The sequence below is a fragment of the Lissotriton vulgaris genome, chromosome 4_1 (genome assembly GCF_964263255.1).
Source record: "Lissotriton vulgaris chromosome 4_1, aLisVul1.2, whole genome shotgun sequence".
Classification (NCBI taxonomy): domain Eukaryota; kingdom Metazoa; phylum Chordata; class Amphibia; order Caudata; family Salamandridae; genus Lissotriton; species Lissotriton vulgaris.
The window spans coordinates 2,079,559,335-2,079,572,152 of record NC_141691.1 but is presented as its reverse complement, the minus strand read 5'-3'; the positions used below and the strand labels follow the sequence as shown (position 1 = coordinate 2,079,572,152).

Genomic DNA, 12,818 nt, shown 5'->3' with positions numbered 1-12,818 from the left:
GCAGGTAAGCGCCATGACGAGGCCAGCTCGTCATTAGCCTCGAAGGGGTTAAATAAGGACAAATGAGTTAACACTAAAACGTTTGTTTGAAAAACTCATATTTTGTCAAGAAAGCTTAAGAAACAATTCCGTTTCATGTTAAAGGAGCGCGCCCTTTGTGATTATACCAACACATTTCTTATCATTTCATGAAGGCACTGATAGACACAGTGCGACAAGGACAGCGCCAAAAGTATTTGTTCTGAACTATTAGCATTGTCAATTACCTCAGAAAAGTGTATCATGGTGGTGAATGCAGAGCTAACCTAGAAAGAGGACACACAAATGATGATACATTTAATGTATGTGTGAAATTGCAAAATGAGTGAGTTCTCTAGCTAAACACAAGATATGCACAAGCTATTTTCAATGTCAGGGTCTTCCACTGGAGTAATCTAATGCAAATTAAAATGAACTGGTCTAGTATGCACAATACTAATTCAACACTGGCTCCCTCGTCAAGTGAAGGCAACAACAATGAACACAGACCTCTAAGGAGTTAAGCAAACTAATAGACCATATCTTTATTGAACATTCATAGTAAAAGAAACAATTAAGCATTTTGTTATCTGCCATGAGTTACGACTCATTTCTCCCTGCATGATGGCTGCGGCAGGGAAAGACAAAAAGAGTCCCAAATCGTTCTCCAAGTCGGCACTACTGTGTCATCTGGGTGTGCAGAAGTGGTTATTGTGGTCTTCTTAAAACCTGAAGGTTTACCATGCGGTTAGTATTTAGATTGTCAAAGCTCCTCTGAAGCTGGTTCCTGGGGATTGTCACTCAGTGCTTATAGATTTTGCAGTCTTGTTCTTTAATCTCCAGTATATTGTAATGTCCCAGGGGTAATGTATGTTGCTGTGGAACTTTCAGGTAATAACAGACACTCTGCAACTGGTTCCAAGGCCCATCAAGTCTGCTGCATTGTCCCTTACAGGTAGGTAGGTGTCTGCATGTTCTGCAGTTCTCGGATGTAGGTTTATTTTGCAATTTTTTATGATTATTTTCACATTTGGTTGGGTGGTGAATGCCTTCAAATGTAAAGATGCCAGGGAGAATAAAGAACTATCCTACACTTTGGATGGCTGTTTGAAGCCCATGGGTGGTTTCAGTCAGTAAAGGCATGTACTGGATGCTTTTTGGGTGAGCATACAGTGTACCAGGTCTGCGGATTTGTGTGATAAGTGCTCTTACATATCCAGCTGCCTGGGGACAGAGCGCACTGGAATTGGTTTGTGCCAGATAGGTGAGTTGGTACGTTAAGTGCTTTCATATGGAGGGTCCCAGGAATGGGGGCTTGTCAGGAGGTCCATCGCTCTGGGGCTATCATACAGCAGGTCTCAGAAAGAGAAGGAATAGGCAGAAACCATAGATGGGGTTAGTGCCGCCATGTACTAGATCAGGGGTGCATGAACTGGGTACCACAGGTTCTGGCACTATCGGTGGATGTGCGAGTGCGGTCATGGTTCTGAGGGGGATGGACAGTGGCGGTGCTTGCGGGTCCCAGATCTGTCAAATTGTGAGCAGGAAGCGGAATCATTTCATTCAGGACATAGAGGTCAATAATGCTGCCATGTAGAACCTCTACACTTGGGTATGGTCTGTATTAAAGGACAGTATGATGAGACACTGCCAAAAAGCGTCCGAGTCCACTCTCATGAAGTGCGGTACGGTGCTCACGGGTCCTCTCCCCCAGGGCTTCTCATCAAGGGTATTTCATCCCTACTCTGTTACCACATGCAGGTGATAAGGTACTCTGGATACGCCTGGGTGTCATTAAAAATGACGAATATTTTGGGCATCTCCTCATCGTCTACAAGACTATCATACCGGACGGTTCCATTTGCGGTCTTCATCGGGGGCACTGCCATTGTATGTACGCCTTTGGTATAGTCGCCAGTCAAGGTCTTCACCGCAAAGATAAACTTATGTCCCTTGGGGTTGAGAGGGGAGTAGACATTCGACACTGACAATACACCATAGACGGCGAAATAGACTCCTCGTCCATAGCGCGCAGCTGTGGAGAAAGATAACAAGATCAGAAGAACAAACCAGAACATGTTTCAAAACAAAGCAGCTCCACTACCTCAGTACAAGTACTTCACTTCAATCAAAGATGCAAGATGTTACAGAGCTACTGCCAATAATCTGTGGCTGTAAAATGTGCATAAGATATAATATAGTGTAGCAAATAAGTAGCTTCAAACCTGTAACTCCCGAGCTGGAATTTGGTATCAGAGCAGAGAGAAAAGAGAGAGGAGATAGAAAAGAGAATGAGAGCAGCCAGGTCCATGGTGACCATGACTAGTGCATCTGGGGAGTGACACAGTAACTTCAAAATACACACCCCTGAACGTTCCACCACTGGGTGCCAACCGTTGGTTTACCAGCACACTTGGCACCTGAACACAGATGCAGGTCACCGTTGGTGCAGCCATCTGACACTCTTGAACTTTGGGTACACGCTGTCAAATTCACACCAGTTTTGATTTATCCAACAACTTTTTTTTTACCCTTTTTATTTTTTTTGTTTCAACTATGATGCAGTGTAACATGGCTAAAAAACACATTGGTGAAGTCAAATGACTCTTGCACATGGGCTTATTCTGGCTTTGTTAATTTTTATGGGGTAAGCGTGGGGGTTGGCAGGGCCGGTCCTAGGATATGTGGGGCCCCGGGCAGAATAGGAACATGTGAGGCCCCTAAGCAGAGACCACGCAGAATCGGATCGGGCCGGCTAAAGAAAGCTTTTTTTTACAATTAAAATTAAACCAAACTGCACACCCTCAACTGGGTTTTGTCAATGGTTGTTAGCTGTTTAAGCTAAATGAGCAACTACAATAAATTCTTTTCCTTTCACCTTGTTGTGTTGACCAATAAGTAGCTCTTTCACACACATTTGCATAGAATCACAACTGGAATGCAGGACCATCGCTCTTTGTGCTCTGCAGAGAGGCCATATTTTGAATGATCATGTAATCTGAACACCTTTTTGACCCACAGACGGGCATAATGTGAAAGTTGTACTGCCTTCATCCTCAACTCCGAAGTGCTCATTTGTAGCCTGTTATAAACACCTGGAGGCGACAGTACAAAGGGTGCATCATCCAGGAGTAATATGCTGTGAAATGAAATACAGATACACACATGCTGAAAATAGCTAGCACTCTTGAGGAAAGCAAGATTAATTAAAGCATGTGAAATATAAACAGGAAAAAAAATCACTGCATTGTTTTACCCTAACACCAGGACCACTGAATTATATGGCAGGGTGAGTAAATTATGGGGGATAATCCGGCACATTTTGAAATAGTATTACTTCATTTTTTTGCCATTTTTAAACTTGGTAACACTGTTTGGGTACCGGTTGCACCCCATTAGTACCAATTTAACACCCAAAGTTAGCCGTGAGAAATAGGAAGTTGACTATTCTAGCTTTTCAAAGGGCCTTCCCACATGCGCAAGACGTGTTGCTGCGTTTTTAGTAACTTTTGAACTGTTAGAGATAGAAAGCAATTTTGTGGTTAAAATCTGTAGATTATGCAGCAGATGATGGATTATGTGGCAAATGCGTCAAATGCATAATTGTGCAGAAATCGCTGCACAATCGCATTATTCCAGTGTCCTTGCCTAACATGCAGCATCAGACTGGGAAAGAAAATAGGCCCCAGTACCAAAATAAAAGGCGCCCCCAGTAGTGAGTTAGTTAGAAAAGTGTCTCATGTTTGCAAACTAGGGCAGTTTTAAACTTGTAAAGCCCTGTTGTATAAGTTTTTTGTAAGGTATGGAAGACTGCACTGATTTTAGTTTTCTGCAGGCAATAAAAGCTTTAATATCATGAAAATCAACAGTAAAAACTGTCTCCCCTGACCATAAAGCAGGTCAACAACTAGCCCCAAAAAAACGGCCAACATACTGGCAGCAGGGCTTTAAGTGTGATGAAAAAACTAGGGGGGGTCTATCAAAGGGGCATGGCTAATGTAGTTAAGGGAGTGGCTTAAAAACATGTAAGCTATATAAATCTGTACTTAGCATAGTGCGCCGCCCAACTGGTATTTTGCTGCTTCTGTCATTGCCTCCAGATAAATATTACAACAAGTAAAATGACACCTATAACATGCCAGTACTATTGGCTTTGTCAGTGATTATCAGTTGCATACGATAAATAAGCAACATCTATGGCTTCCTTGTGTATAATATCGAAAATCCTCCAGTTCTGACATGTTGAGACTGTGAAAGAATTATAACGAGTGTTGTTGAAGTTGCATTAAAGGCAGCAGAGAGTTTTGCTGCTGCAGAGTTAAGATTTGTGTTTTCACTCTGAGGGTGACTGTAAAAATGGAGAGCGGCCCGTCTCATCACCTGCTTTTCTGAACTTTCATTTGTTTTGCAGACACTAGATTAATGTTTTTGCAGGAAAAGTTAAGGCCCATTTTCAATGTCCATATTAATTTAATACCAGGTCTAAGACTCGAGTAACCCAGCAGACTTTAAACTCTGCTCCATCCACTTTTGCATGCGGATACTGCTCCTCTGCATGCACCTCTTGTCTCGTTGCCATAATCACACCTATCTGCTCCACCCCTATTTATTCTGTTTATCTTACCCTGTTATTCACTCCCTGCTCCCTTTCCACTTGTCCTAGGTGAGGAGTTTCCATTGTGATGCGCCGTCATTCTTTTGCTCTGCGCCCAGCAGGACATTCTGCCTTTCATTCATACAGGGACAGGGCACACTTCCCAGGCAAGGGCACACCGAGACGGGACGGACGTGGACCCTCCCGGTCCGCGCGCTGCTCCGGCCTGGAGCCCAGCGTCCTTAGGAAGCCCTCCGCGATGCACACGCTTCCTAACTGAAGCGGAAGATGTGGGGCACCTGCAGGGCTGCCCCGATCGCTGCTGGTGCCTGTGGAGCGGCGTTGGTTGATTGCTCCCGATCCCTGCCTGGGACCCAACATGGCGGCCGTCCGTTACCAGCCCGGGCTAAACAACAAGGACGAGGAGCGGAGCCTGTGGCGTCCTGCCGGGGGCGAGTCTAACAGGCGCTGATCACCCGAGCGGTATGTAGGGCTCCTACCGCGTCCCCCGCTACCACCCGCAGAGACTCTGCGGTCATTCCAGGGGCACACCAGAAAAGGGCCGGTGATTGACGGACGGCGGCGCCCTCTGCTGACGACGGCGCCGCCTCGAGACCATCCTCACTTACCTGCTCCAGGGGCCATACATCCGTTCTCCGCCACAGACGGGCCTGAGCCCGAGGGCAGAGATGTGCCCCCCCCCCCCCTTGCTGACCACGCTGTTTCGCGCCAACGGTGCCTGACTCCAAGATGGCGCCCTTGGGGACACGCTTCCTACGACCGGCGGACTCAGGCTCCAGGGACACGAATGCATGCCAGGGCGGATGAACCCACACGCAACTCTCCGGGAGCCAGCGCGACCGCATCCATAGCGCCAACACGGTCTTCCCCCCCCACACGCTCAACGCCACCACCCACATTGTGCTTAACTGGGCTCTGGTGAGAGGCCCCTCCTTCCCTTTGCTTCAAACTTTGCTGCCTTCCATCTCTGCCTGGGCGCCTGTGATCTCTCTCCCCTGACCCTCCTCTGGTCTCTGGATTGATCTCCTCTGCCCCAGCTCCTCTTGAACGATGAGGCTGCGACTTTGATACGGACTGCCTTTCTCCCCCTGGACCTGCTGGCTATGCCAGCCCTCTTCCTGAACTTTCGGACTTGGACCTTCGTGCTCCCTGACTTTTTCTCTGTATGACTTGCCTCTTCTTCTAACTTTCTCTTCCGCCATTTTAGTGATCTCCCACTGACCTTTCGACTTTCCTATTGTCTCTCCTGTTGCCTCTGACACACTCCTCACTGTCTTTTTCACCACTTTCTGCCTCCCTCTCGTTTATCTCACGTGCCTGCCTTCTCTGTGACTCAGAGTATTTCCAGTCCTTTCCCTTCCCTATGTATATAGAGATAGCTCTAATCACTAGTATATGCTGTAGAACGTTGTGCTCTCCACCATTCCTATGTGACTGTTAGAGTATATCCATGTGTATCCCCTTCCTATGTTGATAGAGATATTACTAGTATAGGCCTAGAGTATATCTATTTGTATACCTTTTTGTAACGCTTGTAATCCCAACTTCGTATGCTTTTAACTGGTTCTTTTGTAATGCAAAAATTTGCAATCACTTTACGCATGTAACCGTCAGTCCTTATGTTTTCCACTGGATCCTATGTAAAGCGCTCTGACACCTTCGGGTAAAGTTCGTTATCTCACGTGCCTGCCCTCTCTTAGAGTATATCCAGTCCTTTCCCTTCCCTATGTATATAGAGATAGCTCTAATCACTAGTATATGCTGTAGACCGTTGTGCTCTCCACCATTCCTATGTGACTGTTAGAGTATATCCATGTGTATCCCCTCCCTATGTTGATAGAGATATTACTAGTATAGGCCTAGAATATATCCATTTGTGTATCCTCCTTGTGTGACTATCTCTTGTACATTTGCAATTTTTTTTTCTGTTTGTACCTTTTTGTAACGCATATAATCCTAATTTTTTTATAACGCATGTAATCCTAAATCCGTTTGTTTTCAACTGGTTCTTATGTAAGTCAAAAATTTGCAAATCTGTTTTTCCGATTGTAACCATCAGTCATTATGGTTGAAACTGGGTCCTATGTAAAGCGCTCTGACACCTTCGGGTAAAGTTCGCGCTATATAAAAATCGCATAAATAAAATAAACTTCAATTAACTTTCTAATCACTGTCATCGACATGCAGATGCAGCCATTAGGCCCACAGAGACAGGACTGCAGGGGAGAGTGATAACAAAAGAAGAAATGTAATCTCTTAGGGGGCCTCCTGGGCCTCAGAACTCTAGAGTCCTTAAAGGCGCGAGGCCCCAAGGCTGCCAGCAGGCGCGGGGGCCCTGGGCAGCTGCCCATGCTGCCCATGCCTAGCACCGGCCCGGGGGGTTGGGCAGCAACAATAAGAGCAAGCAACAGAGTAAGCAATGAAGGGGCAAGAAATGACGTAGAGGAGGCACAAAGCAAGCAAAAACAACGGGCGAGCAACTACAATGGAGAGTGATGCAACAACAATGGAGAAAGCAATGACAGTCAAGCAACAACAAGCAAGACATAACTTGGGAGCGGGGCAGGAGAACCAGGAAAAACAACCAAGGAACAAGAATAAAAACTTATTCTAATAGTACCCTGATCCCAAAGCAATCAGGACTTGGCCCATGCTTCCAGGAACGGTAAGGAATGCCTGGCTACAAGCCCATTTTAAGCCAATACAAAATGTTTAGCAGGCGACAGCACATGCGTTGAAATAAAAAACTTTAGAGGAAAATCTCAGTGAGAACTTCAGACCACGTCAAATGCACAGAAAAAAGGACACTGACATTGTTTTGATAGTGGGATTGCTTATGCCTTTTGCACATAAATGCCGGCACCCTTATCGATGGAGTAGAGTTATTGAGAAAAGTTTCTCAGACCACGCTGGTGGATGGAGGGATGTTCAAGAGATAAGCAATCTGTAGGTAAAAGTATCCACCAGAAAGGTATACTTCTCTAAGATGAGTAATCTGGTGGAAGAAGTAAACATCAAAATGTTTACATTTTGTTAATTTTACATTATACTTCGGAACCTAATTGACATATTGTACTTTACAGAGTCTTCAGTCTATCCAAATTAGGAGGTCCCAGACTGTAAGCCAGACAAGCAATCCTTTGGGGCAGCCACATATCGGTAGGATGAGCAGTTCCACATTAGAAGGTATCGATTGACTGCTGGGTGAGCCTGGTCTGTATCATGGTTGTGTTAGTCACCCAACAGCCCCCAAGGGTAGGCACACAGTTAGGAATTTCATCAGTAACAGTAGTATGGCCGTGCCCATCGAAAATGTCTCTTTATTTCCAACGAAGCTAGTGAGTTAGCAGGAGCATAGCCAATACCCTTTGATTGGAACTAAAGGGACCAGTAACCTCATGTTATGGGTCTGGAAGTATTGGTAGCACTATAGTCCCCAAGGGCAGCCACAGAGGTAGGGACCCCAATTGTTCTGAAACACATCCAAATGGCAAACCCATTGTCTCCACAGTCGGCGGGCCAGATTGAGCCCAACCAAATCGCACCAGTGGAGTTGCTTGGTCTACCAGGTATGCATTGCACCGCTAGCCAATGTTCATTGATATCATGGAACATTGCAGGGCTGAGTTCCAAATTCATATCCCCAGAGTGGCTGGCTTTCATTAACTGCTTTGATATAGGTCTCTTTCAGGAGACATGGGTTTTTGCACCACAACATTGTTTAGGGTACTTAAACTATCATATACCGGCAACAAAAGGAGCGAAAGGTTAGCCATCAGGAGGCTTGACCATATGGTTTGTCAAGGTCTGGATGTTAGCATAAAGGAGCTTGCCTGAAAAAGCAATGACATACAGGCATTAAGGCTAAGATTAGACCCGCTCGAGAGCATTGATGTCTATAATATTTATCTGAGGGGAACCAGAGGAGGGAAATCCCAAGTTTCAGAGGCTTTGGATGAACGCCTCAAGTCGAACCCATTGGACACTGTTAGATTTGGGGGTCTCTAGTTGGTACAGGTAGGTACATGTGACAAATAGGGACCCTCTCTAGTCAGGACAAGAGGATTACACTCCTAAATCATCCCTGCTCACCCTCTAGGTTGCGTGGCGCGAGCATTCAAGGCTCATTTCATTGTAAGTTAAGCAGTTGTGACCACATACAGTAACCCAGTGACAACACTACAAATGGACACCACACAGGTTTTATATAAAAAATAAGTAGACTTTATATAGAGTTACCACAAGACCATAAACCACAAAAATACACACTATGATTACTTTACGATGGCAGATTTAAGCTTAGTTCAGTTCAGTTCTTAGATGCGCACTCTGCGTCAATGTACCTTAAGTTGCATTGAGCTTCCACGACAAGCAATGTCGCAGCGATGGGAAATGCGGTAAAGTTCAGATACAAAGAAATAAAGACGTGAAGATATTTCATATGCGGCACGCTTCTCGGGGATGCGAGAAGTTCTCGGTTCGATGTGTGGACTGCAGCGGCGACACCCTTACGATGTGACGGCAACAGCTCCAGCGGCGACGCTCTTCTCCACGATCCGTGACGCTTCCGCTCGATGCGAGAATCACAGAGGCGACATCCTTACGATGTGACGGCAGCAGCTCCGACGGCGGCGCACTTCTCGGGGATGCGAGGTGGTCTTGGTAGATGCGGTGCAATGCGACAGTTCCAGCGGCAACACCCTCCTTCGGAGTTGCGACGGCAGGCACAGCGGCGGCGACACGCTTCGACCTCGTTGCGAGATTCTTCTCCTGATGCAGTGCGACAGCTCCAGTGGCGACACCCTCCTTCCTCGGAGTTGCGATGGCAGCAGCAGCGACGGCGACACGCTTCCTCTTCGTTCGGCACGCTTTTCTCCGATGCGGTGCAGTGCGACAGTTCCAGCGGCGGCACCCTCCTTCGGAGTTGCGGCGGCAGGCACAGCGACGGCAACACGCTTCTTCTCGTTGAGGCGCGCTTCCAGGTCCTTGTGACACACAGTTCCTCAGAAGGCCCAACACAGCAGCAGGCACTTCCAAAGAACTCTGGGGAGCTGGGGGTGAAGTCGGTTTTCCGTGAGACTTCAGCAGGAGGCAAGGTCTTTTCCAAGCCCTTGGCGATCCTTCACAAGTTGAAAGCAAAGTACACAAAGTTCCTTTCTCCTTCCTTTGGCAGTAAGGCAACCACTGCAGGCTAATCCCCCAAGCAGCACTTCAGCTTGGGAATAGTCTCCACTCAGTTTCTTCAGGTTCCTCTCCTCAGTAAAGGTTTCTTCTTGTAGTCCAAAAGTGATCTAATTTCATGGGTCCCAATATTTATACCCCCAAATCTTTTGTTCTCTGAGGGGAGAGGGGTCTTTGCCCAGTCCAAACCAGTTCTGAAGCACTCTGTTTACCAGACTTCTCTTTTCCTTTCACAGTGCAGGGCATGCACATCAGACACCCCACAGGAGGTGGGGCCAGCATTGTGGAAGGCAAGTACAGTCCTGGAGCACTTTGCTTACAGGACTCCTTCTCTTCTTTCAGTGTGCAGGGCAGAGACATCAGCCGCTCCCCAGGGGTGGAGCCAGCATTGTGGAAGGCAGGCACAGCCCTATTCAAGGTTCATGTGCAACTCCTCCCCCCCCATCTAGATGCAGATCTCTCTATTCACCACCGGGTGACTCAGCCTGTCTCCTGAAATTCCCCAGCCCTGTCACTCACAAAACCAGACATAGGAATACACAACCTAGAAGAGGCAGGTTTGAATGGTTAGACAAGCAAATACCTACTTTCTAAAAGTGGTATTTGCAAAACCAGAATATTAAAATAAACTTTACTAAAAGATGTATTTTATTATTCTGAGTTCAGGCATACTAAACTCAAACGTCTACCATGTTCTCTGAGACAGTTAGGATTATAAAATGTAATAACTATAACAGCCCATTCTGGCCTATGGAGAACATGTAGCCTTGCAATAGTGAAAAACGAAAATGGCTGTAATTGAGTATTAGAACATGCCACATATATCAGGGCTTGTGCTACCTTATTCTTACAGTGCACCCTGCCCTTGGGCCTACCATAGAGGTGACTGATATGAAGAGGGACGGTTTAGGGACTGGGAAGTGGGTGCACTTGCCCAGTCAGCATGACAGTACCAGACTGCACGCAGGCTCTGCAATGGCAGACCTTAGACACATTTTACAAGGCTGCTTCTGTGGGTGGCACAACCGGTACTGCAAGCCCACCAGCAGCGTTTGGATTTACACGCCCTGGGGACACTCAGTGCACTAGACTAGGGTCTGACAAGTAAACCAAATAGCCAAACCTGGAACCACTGATTAATATATCAATTTACAAAAGAGAGGACTTGCATTGTGGCACTGGATAGCAGTGGCCCAGTGCCCAAAGCATCTAACACCAGCAAAAATACATAAGAAACAGCAAAAATGTAAGGGAGACCCACGCCAATGGTGCCAGGTCTAACAGACACCAATGCATTGGTGGCAGGTGACTTTAACTCAACCTTCGAACCACTCGTAAGGGGAGATTGGCAATTCTCTGCCGAAGAAGACACCCAGTGGGAAATTCCAAAATTGGAACTTGATCCTGTAAAAAAGTAGTTGGAGATAGTAGTCCAGACAAACTCCATTTGATTAGAGTATGGGTTTAGGGCATTAAATGGGAGGACTCAACAAGACATACAGGGGGCGAATACGTTCAACAATGGATATAGCAAGAGTAGGAAAGACTATATCCTTACAAACTTATAATTTTGGCACACAATCATTGATATGGATGTTAGAGACTGTATCGAAAGTGATCCCAACCCCATATGCGCATCCTTCAGATGGTGGACGCACAAGCGAATGCACGAGGGCGAGGTCGAACTGCACCTTCATGACAGAGTCCCCATCAACAACATGAGACGCCGTAAGTGGGAAAGATTAGCTGAAAATCCTGAGACCCCGGATAGTATTTCCAATGACGTCGACAGTGCCCTTTTAGAGCAAGGGAACATTCTGTCCACCAATTTCCCAATAGAGCTAGTCATTCAGTCTCACAAAGGTTTTTTTAAGCACCTAAGTGCCTACTTTGTTAAATGCTGCAAGCCAAATAAACCACTATGCCAGAAGCCCTGCCGCTGGTACAACAATGAATGTGGACAGGCAAGAGTTCTCCTAGGGCAGGCGATAAAAGACTGAGACCTTGCGATAGTACGGAGAGCCAGGCTGACATAAAAGAGTGCCATGTACAAAGCCAAACGCTCCTGGGACGAGAAACGCTGACAGGACCTCAAAGGGGCCAGCATCCAGAACAATAGCAAATTGTTCTGGAACATCCTAAAATGGGACAATCTGAACAACCCCAAAATCATGTCATGAAGGAAGATTGGGTCAATCATTTTAAACCACAACATGAGCTAACTCAGCTAGCGAACAGTATTTTTTACCCCAGTCATGCATTTTATACAGGAGACGTTTTTAACATTAACGATGTGGTGCTAGCTTTCGAAGCAGCAACAGGCGGGAGGACGCCTGGCCTGACGGCATCCCTGCTGATGTTTTTAAATATGACAAACTAAGATAGGGAAGATATATCGCCATAGTTGCCAACGTAGTTGCCCAAGGTGCCCCAGTACCAGACTCCAGGAAAGGACCCGTCATTATTCCAGTGTATAAAAAAAGGCGATAAATCATTACCGGGTAATTACCGTCTGACGGGGCAGGGGTGGAACTTGGCAGACCTGAACTACATACAGACTGGTGGTCCCCAGTGCATCTCTCTCCCCCTCTTGTCTCCCTCCAGCAGGATGAGTGGAAAACCGAACACTCTCGTCGTTTGAAACTGGCAAACGAGGAAGAGGACACTGGTTCCTCTAACCGGGGCTACAAGGAGGACGAAGCCCCGCCCCCACCTGAAGTCGATGCCTTTTCGACCCATAAGACAGACGAATCCTGGAAGTGGGGGTGCGGCGACACCAGCGTGGAGAAGGAGAGTTCGAGCGGAGGTGGAAGTAGATACGGAGTACTTCAAGAAGAAATCTAGGTTCGGGGAGCGGAGCAAGGAACAAGACCAGCGGGTTCCGGAGCTGTGCCAGGAGGCCAACGTCCCCATGCTTCGCCAAGCCATGCTCCAGGAGGAGAGTGGCTTTTGCAGGTACGAGACAGAGTCTTGGGGTGGATGGGGAGGCGGGATCTCGAGCCTT

General features: G+C 46.8%; 1 protein-coding gene across 1 annotated transcript in view; it reads right to left on the bottom strand.

The window, feature by feature from the left end:
• Positions 1 to 546: 546 nt before the first annotated feature.
• The window catches only part of PARP10 (poly(ADP-ribose) polymerase family member 10), a 453,255-nt gene continuing 440,983 nt past the window's right edge, over positions 547 to 12,818 (bottom strand). Inside the window, exon 11 of the mRNA XM_086966534.1 lies at positions 547 to 2,053. Coding sequence (XP_086822660.1) covers positions 1,767 to 2,053 — 287 coding nt within the window. The 3' untranslated portion in view covers positions 547 to 1,766. The remainder of the gene's footprint in view (positions 2,054 to 12,818) is intronic.